The sequence below is a fragment of the Opisthocomus hoazin genome, chromosome 2 (assembly GCF_030867145.1).
Source record: "Opisthocomus hoazin isolate bOpiHoa1 chromosome 2, bOpiHoa1.hap1, whole genome shotgun sequence".
NCBI classification, from domain to species: Eukaryota; Metazoa; Chordata; class Aves; order Opisthocomiformes; family Opisthocomidae; genus Opisthocomus; species Opisthocomus hoazin.
The window spans coordinates 114,435,148-114,449,220 of record NC_134415.1 but is presented as its reverse complement, the minus strand read 5'-3'; the positions used below and the strand labels follow the sequence as shown (position 1 = coordinate 114,449,220).

The 14,073-nt window shown below is 38.0% G+C and overlaps 1 protein-coding gene across 4 annotated transcripts in view; it reads left to right on the top strand.

Annotated features, from left to right (window-relative positions):
• Window positions 1–14,073, top strand: part of KIDINS220 (kinase D interacting substrate 220) — an 81,764-nt gene that overhangs the window by 55,054 nt on the left and 12,637 nt on the right. The window contains exons 23-27 of one of the 4 annotated variants that reach the window (XM_075414802.1): window positions 1,595–1,773; window positions 4,205–4,431; window positions 8,979–9,089; window positions 9,961–10,017; window positions 13,590–13,622. In XM_075414802.1, the coding sequence (XP_075270917.1) occupies window positions 1,595–1,773; window positions 4,205–4,431; window positions 8,979–9,089; window positions 9,961–10,017; window positions 13,590–13,622 (607 nt within the window). The remainder of the gene's footprint in view (window positions 1–1,594; window positions 1,774–4,204; window positions 4,432–8,978; window positions 9,090–9,960; window positions 10,018–13,589; window positions 13,623–14,073) is intronic. The other 3 variants (XM_075414803.1, XM_075414804.1, XM_075414806.1) reach the window with 3 other exon arrangements.

Here is a 14,073-nt window from a genome sequence, read left to right as displayed (position 1 = left end):
GCATAAAATTCTACTTTTTATGGAGGATCTAAAAATAAAGATAAAAGAAGATCATTGCTTTTAAAAAGCCAACACATTGTGAAAGAAGGTAAGATCGTTCACCTAATGATAGATTTATTTCATTAGATGTATTAAAAATACAATTCAATTACAACTAGATTTTTTGAGGTGTCACGTTCTTTTCTCTTTATAGACACAAGTGTGTATTTACTTAATGTAAGAGATTCTTGCTTACACTTTGATAGGTTACTGAGTGTACATGAGGGCTGCTTCCTCCCTTTCCAGCCATGCATCAGTGCACTCCTTTCCCCAGCAACAGTACTGGCAGTTGCCTTAGCTGCTTTAATTGTCCAGTAATCAGAGAAAACTCCTACACTTTCTTTGTGCTATGCTCACTTCTTTTTAGTGAGTTACAGCAGCTCACAGAGCAGTCAACATGTCTATGCTAAGTCATCCCTTTTCATGGAACTGCAATCAGAATATGTCTTTGGGAACAGCCATTAACTAGTGACGTGCATCATTCTTTCTGTATTTGTATGAAGTGTTTTATTTTTCCGTATTGTTTTCTCGTAACTTTTTTCTATCTCTTTCTTTAAATACAGTGTGGGTACTTCACTGGTATCCATATAGAGTGCTGTCACAGTCAGTTTATGGTCATTTCTATGACCATGTCAGCAATTCTCGGTGCATACTTTCACTGTTTCCATTTTTGTTATACTGAGTGTGAGAAACATTTTTTTTATTCTAGTAATCTTTAATTTAGATTATCAGTTCTCATTTGGCATCAGATAAGATGCTAGTCATGGTGCTATGAAATGAGATGTCAAATAAGATGGGTCCATCTGACCTGTCGTGTCAGCCTCCGTCACTTGCTTGCGTTTAGTAGGAATTTTTCATAAACTTCCTCAACGCTAAGATTTAATCCTTCTCCTTGTTCCTTCCTAGAACTGTCCTTTACACTAGTGCTTACAAACAAACCCCACCTTGACATTAGTCATAATGCATCAACAGTCCTTTATATTGATCATGTCTCATTGTTTGTACTCTTCTGCTTGTGGATTTTTGTCTTAGAAAGTGAATTACTTGAAAGCAGGCAGTTGGTCCACTTTCTACCATGAAGTCATGGATAGTTGGGTTTTCATCAGCGTCTAAGATGCCAGAGTGTTGGTGTTACAGGCACTGTTAGTTTAAAAATGAGGTTTTTAACCATAGAATTTGATTGGGGCATCAGAATTTGACTGGATGATTGAGGTTAATGTTGACAGATGTTAACTTCCCATTACTTTGGATTTGATGTTACTGATCTATAAATTCCTGATGTGATTTTAGTCTTCCATAAGGCTTCTTTGAGACTTCTCTGAAGCATACGATTAGATCAGATTACTTAGCAGTTTGAGATTTTTTGCGTATTAGAAAATGTTAAATTGTTCTTTCTGCAGACAGTGCAGCTCTTCATGGGTTCTCTTCATTTTCTAGAGAACAGGCAGAGTGGATGCAAATCTACTAGTATTTCACCCTGGAACGCCACTATGCAAATGGAAGTCATACTATAATAAACATGGGTTATGATTTATCTAATTTCTCCCCCCCTCAGAATTTCAAAGAATATTCCCACAACTAAAGATGTTGAACCTCTACTTGAAATTGATGGAGATATACGAAACTTTGAAGTATTTTTATCTTCACGAACACCTGTTCTTGTTGCACGGGATGTAAGAACCTTTTTGCCATGTACTGTAAACTTGGATCCCAAGCTACGAGAAATCATTGCGGGTGAGTATGCTTTCAAATAAATGGAAAATGCCAATTGTATTATTTCTTTTCATTTTAGGTAGAGCTACTTTACATGTTACGCAGATTCCTGATTTGTTCATCAAATCAGACCTTCAGATTGTCTGATTTGACTTCAGTAACAGACCATTCAGTTTCTCTTAGTAGCTTTGCTGTAAAAGCTGGATCATATTAGACTAAACCATCTCTTTCAGAGGGGAAATCCCCTGTTCTTGATTTGAAGACTGCTTTAGCAGATGGAGAAAACCAATACACAATAATATTTTAGTAGTAGAGATGCAAATTTACTTCTAGATCTTTGTTAACAATTTTGAATAGTGTCAGTAAGATCCCGTAGAACTGAAGCACAGTGAAAATACGTTTCCTTTTGACGTATACCCCACTAGATACCTGTGCAGTTGATACCCGTGAGTTACTTCTTAATCTGCTGTAGTATAATATTTAAATTCATCGTAGGGCTAATGATGCTTATTGTGGAGTGGTTGTTAAGCAATTACCTTTACTTGCTTGTAGTCTCAAAAAACACAGTCATGTTCAGGGATGTTCTGTTCTGCAGAAACGCTCCGCTCAGCGTTAAACGTTCTGACAGCTCACTGCTGCTGTGGATTGATGTGATGCATGGTATGGCACTTCTTGTCCAGTCTCAGGGATTGCTGTTGTCTGTGGAATAAGGCTAAGGCATCCTAACATTTCCACCTGTTAAGAGATGCTAAAGCTTTGAAGAAAAACAGAGCTTAAAAATTAAAAACCATAGAATCATAGGTTGGAAAAGACCTCTAAGATCAAGTCCAACCATCTGCCCAACAGCACCATGCCTACTAAACCATATCTCAAAGTGCCATATCTACACGTTTTTTAAACACCTCTAGGGATGGGGACTCCACCACCTCCCTGGGCAGTCTGTTCCAATGTCCAACCACTCTTTCAGTAATTTTTTCCAACATCTATTCTAAACCTCCCCTGACGCAACTTGAGGCCATTGCCTCTTGTCCTATTGCCAGTTACCTGGGAGAAGAGACCAACACCTGCCTCACTACAACCTCCTTTCAGGTAGTTGTAGAGAGCAATAAGGTCCCCCCTCAGCCTCCTCCAGACTAAACAGCCCCAGTTCTCTCAGTTGCTCCTCACAAGACTTGTTCTCCAGATCCCTCACCAGCCTCACTGCCCTTCTCTGGACACACTCCAGCACCTCAATGTCTTTCTTGTAGTGGAGGGCACAAAACTGAACACAGTACTCCAGGTGTGGCCTCGCCAGTGCCAAATACAGGGGCACGATCACCTCGCTACTCCTGCTGGCCACACTATTCCTGATCCAAGCCAGGATGCCATTGGCCTTCTTGACCACCTGGGCACACTGCTGGCTCATGTTCAGCCGGCTGTCAACCAACGACCCAAGGTCCTTTTCCGCCCGGCAGTTTTCCAGCCACTCCTCCCCAAGCCTGTAGCGTTGCATGGGGTTGTTGTGACCGAAGTGCAGGACCTGGCACTTGGCCTTGTTGGACCTCATGCCATCAATCCAGTCTGTCCAGATCCCTCTGCAGAGCCTTCCTACCCTTGAGCAGATCAACACGCCCACCCAACTTGGTGTCATCTGCAACCTTACTGAGGGTGCACTCAATCCCCCCATCCAGATCGTTGATAAAGATGTTAAACAGAACTGGCCCCAGTACTGAGCCCTGGGGATCACCACTTGTGACTGGCCACCAGCTGGATTTAACTACATTTACCACCACTCGCTGGACTTGCCCATTCAGCCAGTTCTTTATCCAGTGAAGAGTACACCCATCCAAACCATGGGCAGCTAGTTTCTCAAGATCCTTATGAGTCTTTGGTATGACAGTCAGTATTGTAGGTGGGAACTGAATTCGGGTATTAATAGTTCACTTTACCTGTCTTTTCTGTCATGACACTTTTCTTCAGTCCTCAGCTGGAATCCCTTTTGTTCTTACTTTTGTCCAACTTCCTGCTCTGCACTGGATAGCTGCAGTGGGATGGCCTACCTTTGTTCACAAGCTCTGTCTCATTAATCTCCTCAGAAATGGTACAGGTCTGACTATCGCATCAAATATGCACACCATCAGAGACATACTTGATGTGATGTATTCCTGGATTTCTTCCCATTTGGATTGGGATTTCTAACTTGTTCTCTCTGAGAGAGAATGTTTAAAGGTATTTAATATGCTACATAAATTTATGTAATAAATAGTCCTAACTTTCCTAAGGACTCCTGCATATATGTGATCCTCCAGAAATCAGTCAAATGCAGTTGAAAGTGACATTTGACGTTCTACTTGATGAGTTCTGATTGGAGTTAAATACACAAAGATGTACTGTAGTGAACTGGCAAACAGATAAGAACTTTTTCAAATATTTCAAGTAAAATCTCATTCTTTTTTACCTTTTTGTTTTTCAGACGTTCGTGCTGCAAGAGATCAAATGAACATTGGAGGACTTCCTTATCCCACGTTGCCTTTGCATGAAGCACCTGGTAGAGCAACATCTCTGTTCAGTCAGCCTTCATCAGCTTGCTCTTCTACAACCTCTTTCAATGGACCTTTCAATAACGGAGTTTTATCACCACAACCGCATAGCAGTTACTATAGTGGTATGACAGGACCTCAGCATCCATTTTACAATCGGGTAAATAATCGAGAACCAATTAACATTCTTGTGATTTAATCTGGTAATATGGCAAGTGTCATCTGTAAAGTATTAAGACCCATGCAAGTTTTATTTAGGAATGAAGAAAGGTCCAAAAGTTGGTAACTTTCACAGTAATACTCAGTCACTGTAGTGTGGGGGAGAAATGTGGTAAATTGTGTCAGAAAAACAAACTACATGAGGGGAAAAAAGGTTAAATCGGTTTGAGACACTCCTCCATTGTAGGCTGTTGCAGGGTTGTTTTATTGTGGGGTAAACTATGCTAAGTCATTCACATACTTGCTCACAGATATTAGAAGAGATTCTGACTTTTTCTTGGTGCCTTAGGTTAAAACATAGAAAAACTCGAGTGGGTAGCTACATCACAAGCATGTAGGTCTGTCTTCCCTTTCGTTTCTTTTAAAAGTTATTCTGGGATCTTTTTCCTGAACCAGTGTTGCACTAATTTAAAAGAATTAACATAAATTGCATAAAACGTATTTTTGAGCTATTTGTGGGCCTCAGAAAACATAGTCTTGGGCATGGCCCACCTGAAAATTGAGTGACGTACTTTACTGTATAGTCAGATAGAGTCTAAGCTTTCTGGTTTTGTGGGATGCATTCAGTATTTTTAAATTTTATTTTTTACTTTTTTTCCTGTGGTACTATCAGAAAAAAAAAAAAGTAGAAAGCTGACATAAGTCATGGCTTACTTCTATATATAGGAAATGGCCTCAACTTTAAGTAGATTTGACCATAGGTAAATGTTTAAGCTAATAAACTGGAAAGAAACTTTAGTTATTCCTAAATCAGTGTTTGTTAACCAAGGAAGAAAGGAGTCTGTGTAGCACAGAACTTTTTAAGTAATCTGTTTTAAAATTATTTTTATATGGCAAAATTATTGTTACATGCCCTCAATACAGTGACAATATACTGTTTTGTTGAAAATAACATATACTGTGAAGTAGTCCAACACTGATAAATGCTTGTCATGTGAATCTTCATGCTGATACTTGCTCAGCTTTGTCAAAGTAGGTGTTTAATTGGAAGCCCTGTTTTTGTGTCTGTGTTACTGTACATGACAAGGTTTAAAGTATGGGGTGATACACAGTTGAAACTTGTATGGTTTTTTGGCTCTAAGAAGCATTACAAAAGCAATTACTGGTGAGACATAAGCTCTTCTTACAAACAGTTTATTTGTTCATTCGTATTAACTGCATACACAGGCTTATGGGCATGTTTACTTTTTTGCATGCTGAAGACTAAAATACTTCCGGTTTGGCCTTTCTCTTTGGAATTTTGTACTGCCCTTCTAAGGTATAATTGTTTTCAGAGTTTCACACTTTCAAATGTTGACAAAGAGCTATATTCATTACTTCAGAGTCGTAAAGGTACTGTCATGAACACCACATACTGAGGTGAGTAATGAGAAAATTCAGACTGAAAGGCTGTTTCCTTTAGCATTTTTAATCATACTTCACTTCTCAGGTCTTCATAAGAGTAGTGTTTGAAAAAAGAACAGCAACTGAAGAATAGGCTCTCCCCAGCAGAAGTTTCTGAGAAAGGCCTGGGATACCTGTATGGCACAACACAGTGGGTTCAAATGCTACTGTGGAAATGCCTGAATTTTATGCAAAGCCGCCCTAAGTTCTGGGCATAGATGCCTTATGCAAATCAGTAAATGGATCCTGTCCTGTTGTCTTTAGGCATTCATTTGTGCTTAAGAAAAAAGCCTTTGAGCTTTTGGGGAAAGAACTCTATTTTTAGGAAATACAATTTTTCTATTATGTATGTTTCTACTTTGTGCTGTAGATGCTTTGATGTTACGGACCTTGAACTTCCAGTGACATAATCTATTCATTTTTGGTTTAAAACCCTGTTGTCCCTCTGTATAGCTGTGAAGTAAAGGTTATAGTCCCATTTAGCAGCTCTTCAAATTGGCACTGTGGCTCTCGGTATAGGACTATGCTGGACGGGTACATTTTACCACTGTCGAATGGCTTGGCTGTAAGCTGGAGCCAAGTTCAGCTTCTCAAAATCTCTGCTATCACGGGTCATTGTGGAGATGATGTTTCTTATGGAGAAGGCCAGAGCAGTAGGCAAGGCTGATTGGGATTTCCTGGGTGGGAACTAGAAATTATGGTATGTGAAGACTTTTTCTTGCAAAAGAGCAGCAAATTTTTTGATACCTTGGAAAAATAATAAACAACACAGGATTTATACGCTATCTGCAGACTTGGAGAGCAGCTCTGCCCTGGTTTATGCCCAGTGTAGGTTAATCTTATGTTTTCATATCTGTATTACCATACTTCAGATGGAGTCTGTAGAGTTCAAGCCTATAGTGGAGAATTAATCCTGTGGTTGGGAAGCAGTGGAGTAGCTTAAATGGGCTCAAGGCATAATTAGAAATTATGAAGGAATTGTGAGATAATTGCCTTATTGGACAAATGTTTTTCATTGTTTTGTATTTGACTCGCAACCAACAAACAGGTGCTCAGCGTGTTTCAGAGGACAGTCTGCAGTGAGAGCTAGGCACTTGAACGCGGTATGATCATTAAGCGTTTCATGCTTGGGGGTTTTCCGCATGGGTTAAGCTGTTAGTGGAAAACTGAGGCATTTAAGTATTCTAGAAATAACATGAACTGTTTTCTGAAGAGAGCTTAATTTCCAGAAAATACCATAGGATCTCTGCCTTATGACACTGAAATAGTTTTAAATCAGTGAATTTTCTGAGTCGTCCTATACTAACCACTAAATGTAAGACAAAGGCTAGGTATTGGTTCTCCTACCTGTTTAAAACAAACTTCCGTATTTAGACCAATGGTTACAATGCATATAATGTCACTTCGTGTGTTGGAAGAGCATATGAACTTTTTGCGGTAATCGTGTGAAAGAGTGCGCAAAGACTACCTCTAGCAGCTAAGAATGTGGAACCATTTGTACCTTTCAGAAATTATTCACAGTTGGAGCATGTGCCGTCTAAGTAATTGATGTACACAAGAATTAAACTTTAATTTCTGAGTTCATTTGCAGCCGCTTTTGAATGCGGAATGTCTTTATAGACAAATCAAAAGTGGAATACTTCAACAAATTTACTCCTCTCATATTGGTGATTGAATCATAAAATTATTTACTCTGTGCTGAGTTTGGTGCAGTAGACAACTCAGAATCTTGTCATGTGCAGAAACACAAACCAAATAGTATGTTCTGTTTTGTTAAATAACTGGGTGATACAATTTTTTAAATGGTATGCATAGAAACATCAGAAATCTGTAATACAGCCATTATTTTGAGATTTCTGTGTGAGTTTTTTTTTTTTAAGTGGGTAATGAATTGAAAGCAGTGAACACTGTAATTCTGCTTTCTGAAAGTCTGAAGGCTCTATTGCTTTCTATTACATTGCTTTAAAAGAGAGTTGATAAGGACATGAACATCTTTATTTCAAAACCTAACTCAAATTCGCAGATAGGTCAAAACAGAATTTCACAGTATTGGCAAATCAGTTTGTACTTGCTAACCGCATTGCCAGTTGTGAGATTCATAGCTCCTCACCACACGCTCGTGCGTACGCACACGCAGAGGTTTTGCTGCATGCCAGTGGGTAGTGTGTGAAGTTCAGGGAACATGTTTTTACAGTTGATTTTAGAACTTGGAAGTTTGGAGCATATGGAGTCCTCTGCTGGAAGTATATTTGTAATTTTGAGATCAGTATATCTTCTAGAAGTGACTTCATTAAAAGCCTGAGTTGTCATTTGGAGCCTTTACGCTGATGTGCTGACAAGACTTTTGGAAACTTGCATAGTGTTGATTTTCTTGATATTCGTTAGCAAAAAGGGATAAAAAGGAACCTGGTTATAAAAAATGTGATTAGAGTTAACTGATATTTGTGGAGGGGGAAAAAGGTGTTTATATTTTTAAAAAGTGTTTCTGATACTTGTTTTATATAATTAACATTGTCCTTTAAAATGTGATTTGTAATGAACAACATGCATTGACGTATTTCCAACAAAACAAAGCTCAGATATTGTCTGCTCTAAAAATCTATTTATAGATTTATAAAATCCAGCGTTTACAGAAGTCTTCGGGTTGGTTACCACAAATATGGGAAGTTCTAGTGATGCTATTGTTCATTACATTTTTTTTCTTGTTGAACAGTTGTCCAGTATTATGAAACATTGTAAGTTTTACTGAGCACCTAATTTTGGGTTTAGCGGGTCTGAGAGTGAAATTGTCAGAGGTATTGTTAAATGGTCCTTTTCCCATAGCTGGAACAGAGTGTAGCTACCAAAACCACTCCCACTCTGTTCCTGCAGAATACCACACCAGAGCACCCATTGGTGCTGAGGGATTTTGAAGAACTCGCTCCAGACCTTTTGATTGAATTCTGTTCAATGCAATAAGTAAAGAAAGCTATTAGTAATTGTTGGTTTTCACTTTATTAAACTCAATTAGAGGATGTGTTTTGTTGAAATAAGTTTTATTTTATTATTACATTTTGATTTGTGTAATTGTTTGTCCCTTTTTTGTTACATTTTTTTTTTTCATAGCCATTCTTTGCCCCATATCTTTACATGCCAAGGTATTACCCTGGCAGTTCTCATCTCATCTCACGTCCACCACTAAAAACGAGTTTGTCCAGAGATCAGAACAATGGCCTAGTAAGTATTTTGAAGGATAATTCAAATACTAACCTAGACAACAAATATAGAGAGTAATGAAAATGAAAGTTATTAATGATGATTCACTATTAGACAAGTACAAGCTCTATATTAGAAATAGTTTAAGCAAAGGTGTTATTAATGTGTAATGTAAAATGTATTTTGTTTTAACTTTAGAAATTACTTAGCAAGGAAAAGCAATTCTAACATCCAGGTATCAAGATTAGAGGAGTATGACCTGTAATATTGGCAGGAGAATATTTTAATGAAAATGCCAGCTGTACTACAGTAAAGAAATTGATACAGTGTAATATTCTAAGAAAAAGAGTGCTACTTGTAAATTTATATTCAAATTTTATAAGATAAAATGACATCTTTTTAAAGTTGTAGATAATACTAGGATTTGCAAGGGCTAAATAAAACGTTAAAAGGAGTGTTTTAAATATTAAGTAAAACAAAATACATTTTATCTTAAGTATGCATCACTTGTAGCTTGGTTTTGCAAGTGCATATAATTCAGCTTTACCCATTGAAATGGAAAATGAGCAGACTTTTCTAGCTTCCTATAGAATAATAAAATTCCTGTTTAACAGTATTTATTTTACTGAGAGATGGCTGTTCAAATGGAATTAAGAACTAAGGAAAGCTAAAAAAGTAGAAGCCTCACTTGTCAATCAGTTTATTTCTAGGATATTGATACAATGAGCAAAGCTATTAAAAGGTGGTAAAATCTTTAATCCCTTAAGGAAAACAAATGTGTTTCTGTTCGATTATGTATTATTGTGAGATCATTCTCATTCACTGTTTACTTCATACTTTTTGTTGAGCCCTTGATCTTTTTACCCAAACCGTAATATTTTGTTGTTGTTAGGATGTTATCAAGGAGGATGCTGATGAGGGGCTTCCTTCACCCACAGACCCCTCAATGGTAAATGAGTAGTCATGTGGTGTGGAAATTTTAGCATCTCGTTGCTTTTTCAGCAGTAATGAGTCTGCATTAATCATAACTGCAGTTCACTAACACTGCATCAGTGGCTTCAGTGGGCAAATAGAGTAGCTGAAAACTAATGTAGTTCGTGAATGAATTTAAGAGCTAATATTTCACTTGTAAGATGTATTCTATTTTTCTCCTGTAGTTTTACCCTTGCCTTTCTCAGTAGCTGTGGTGAGCTTTGAGTAAAAACAGTCTTGTGGTAGCTAGAGTGAAGAATGACAGCTGGTCATTCAGTGCTTAGGTTTTAGAATAAAGTAAGTGTGTGTTCTCCGCTTTAGTCAGCTTGCTCGCCTGATCCATACTTCTTTAGGTAGTGACATAAAGCTGTTGCAGTTAATACAGTATAAAGCAACTTCTGATAGAAATTAAAAAAAAAAAATTGCCGATCATAAGCTTATTCTTGATTCAGAATGCTGACATCTGCCTTTTCCATGACTTGTTGTTGTTTTATCCTAAGTATTCATGCAAAGGTGTCGTCTTTATGGGTATCTGTTTTAACTCTTTGGGGATCGGCGAAAAATAATGATTTACTACCAAAGCAAAGAGGTTAATAATGATAGTCATTATTGTCATAATACTTGCTGCCAGTAGGTGTTGGCAACAGTTATAGTTTGATCTTGGTTATTTTTTCTTCTAGTAAATCATTGCAAAAATGTCTTTGCATTGTTAGGCAATGAAAAAAGCCCCGCATAAATTCCAGAACTGTATTTAGCTGCACGTAACCTTCGCTGAGCACCCATGTATGGGTGACGCAATGGAGAACGTACCCTGAAGTTCTCTCTTCCAGGTCATTATCTACCCTGTGTGAAGGGATGACTTTGGAGTAAGTTTTTCTGGTGGTATATTTTTGGAGATGTCAGTGCTTTCCCTGTGTTTGATTCCTTATCTCCATATCCCATTCTTTTCCCAGCCCTTTGCAGCTTGTCAGTGCAGGGAGAAAAAGTAAGGACTTTTGAGAAAGTAGTAGAGTAATGGCTGAAGTACGTGTGTTTCCGTGAGCGTCGGAAGGGTAAAGTGGGATTTAGCCTCAGGGCAGAGTAGTGAATGAGCTTCAGCAGCAGACCTGGACCTCTGGCTGCTCTTCTACTTGCCACTCTGTGTATCTTAAGCACACATAGGCTGCAGTTTCAAGCAGCAATTTAAAAGACTCATGTAAGTTTTGTAGTCTGTTAGCTGTAGGTAAGAAAATGCAGGAGTTAGAACATTAAAAATAACTGTTTGAAGTGATGATAGTGGAGGACTTTTAGAACTGTTTTTGAGTTTGACTTGTACTGCTGTGAATCTGTGTAGTACAGCACATCAGATCATACACTTTTCCAAGACTTCACAGTGTTTAACCTGCAGTGTAAATCTAAGATTTAGACTTTTTGAAAATCTCTTGGGTAGTTTGTGAGAATGCTGCCAGTCAGGGTATGGTATTAGGATAGAATAGACTATTTCAGTTGGAAGGGTCCTACAGTAATTATCTAGTCTAGCTGCCTGACCACTTCAGGGCTGACCAAAAGTTAAAGCATGTCGTTATGGGCATTGTCCAAATGCCTCTTGAACCCTGACAGGTTTGAGGTATTGACCACCTCTCTAGGAAGCCTGTTCCAGTGTCTGACCACTCTCTCAGTAAAGAAGAGTGTGTGCCCGACAGGATACCTCATAAGGGTTTCATCTATTCTAAAAACATTTCCTTTGTAGACTTTATTGTAATTTCTTTGAAAGGAAACAGTGTTATACTTGTTTTAGGTACTGCAATTACCCGGAGGTGATGGGTACAATAATTTCATTCAGCTGTTTAGGTAGCTCTTAATTGATAGGTCATTGCCATGGTAGAAATGAGACAGCTTTTACCTATTGAATGGATTGGTGCATGCAAAATAATGACAATCAACTAAACAACTGTACAAAGTAGTTAATGAACACCAAGGTGTGTAACTGATTTGATGATTGAAAACAAGAGGAGCATGTAGAATCGGAATTCTTTCATGCAGATCTGGCAAGGAGCCAGAAATGTGGCAGTTCTATATCTGTGTAAGATAGAGGGTAATTGTTGTTTTGAATGTTTTAAGTCTTACAGGGCAAAAACCAGTTTCTTCGGGAGAATTAATTTTTTTATGCAGATTATCATTGCTGCACGTTGTGTGAGTTGGCAGAGCTGTGTTTAGGATGTTGTGTGATCTAGTTAAGGCTCTGCCGTTGTTGTCAGTCTGACACTGGAGTTGACAGAGTTCTGAAATTTCAGATCCTAATCAATAATCTTGTAAAATCAGTGTAAGTCTAGGTTAGCTTAGCGGAAATCAGAAATATTTGGAGAGCAGTCATCCTCTATCAATAATTTGACTTCTGCCACCTTCTGTATTTGGATTCTGTTGCTGATGATAAAACTTGTCTGTCTCAGACTGTAGTTTACTGCTTTTTGCTGAATGGATCAGAACATAGATGTCAAACCGGTAAGTTTACCAATACCATCTACGTAGTGAATCAGCGTGAGGGTGCATTGCAGATTTTGGGTATCGGCTTAGATCACCAGTGAAAGTAGGCTTGACGTAAGATGTCAACCTCTGCACATCTGTGATGGAGGCAAATGTGCATTTCTGCTGACTCTGCTATACAAGTGGTTATTTCTGACAGGAACTGCAAAAACTTCTGGAGTCTTCTGCAGAGTTTGTCATTGGATTGTAGCGTTACCAATATCTGTTCATCGTAACCCCTGTTATGTTAGAAATCAAACTAGCAGTAGCAGTAGTTATCTGTCGTTAACTTAATTGTGTGCTTTAGTTCGCATTGTTAATTGTGACTTGTTAGGGTGCAGCTTGTTGCAATAGAATTACTCCGTTTAAACACACTTTTTCGTACTGCATTGAATAGATAGTACCTTAACGTGTAATATGTGTGCTTTGAAGGAGAACTAACATGGCCCAGAGCATGTAGTGCAGATAAACATACAGTACTCTTTGAGAAACTGGAAGTGCTTTTCAGAAGTTTGAGCATGAATGAAAGTGTGTGGCATGGGAGTTTTCATCTGTGGATTTTCCAGGTGCTTTTATGTAGCATTTTTGTGCTTTGAACATTTTTTATTAAAAGAAATACCTGTTCAGTTCTGAGGGTGATGGTGGTTTGCTGATGGGGGGGGTGTCCTTAGATGCAAGGCTGCGGAGTTATTTGAGGTACGTTGGTGATATAATTTGATGTTGAAATAGCAGAAGAATGTTTGGTTAAAAGCAGGATTTTTCATCGGAAACACAATGTAAAACTTACGCACACAAATACAGTAAGTGTCGCTTCATTACAAGTGCAAAATGGAGTAGTCTGCTCACAGGAAAATAGTATTTCTGCAGCATGTATTAAATGTGTATTCTGAAGATCTGTCTTAAAAGTTTCATCACTTTACGAAAAGTATTTCTGTCCTAACACTGATTTCTTCGGTTTACTTCAAAGCATGTCATCTGTATGTTCAACCTTTCTGATGTCACTTAAAGCTGTTGTTCTTTTCATTCTGTTTTGTCCTTTTCTCAAAGCTGTGTAAGTCTGGGTTAAACAAAAGCGGACAGGTACAGCCAATTTCTGTGAATGGTTGTTTGCTGTTTTCAGAGTCATTTCAGCAGCTTTCATACTGGTGCTTCATGCTGGGCTGTCTGTAAACTAATGCTCATTACTAGTCTTGAGGTTTGTTTTGACAAGCTGCTTTTAGCTTTTGCATGGCAAATACTTTTCAGACTAATGTTCTCAAGCATCTCTAACAAAACCCCTAAGGCTGAAAAATGTGTCAGTTTGAGTACAGTTTTAATTCACTTACATGATGACAGTATTCCTAAAGCTGTTACATTACTTACTCTTCAGAGAGTGCTTTTTATAAAGAATGATTTGGATTAATGTGCATCTACTTCAAACAGTTCACACTGTAACAAAAATAGTCTAAATATTTTAATGCTCTTCTGAACTTTTTTTATACACTGAAAGAAGAGTTTCTAAACTAACAATGCATGTGGAAAGAATGAATTG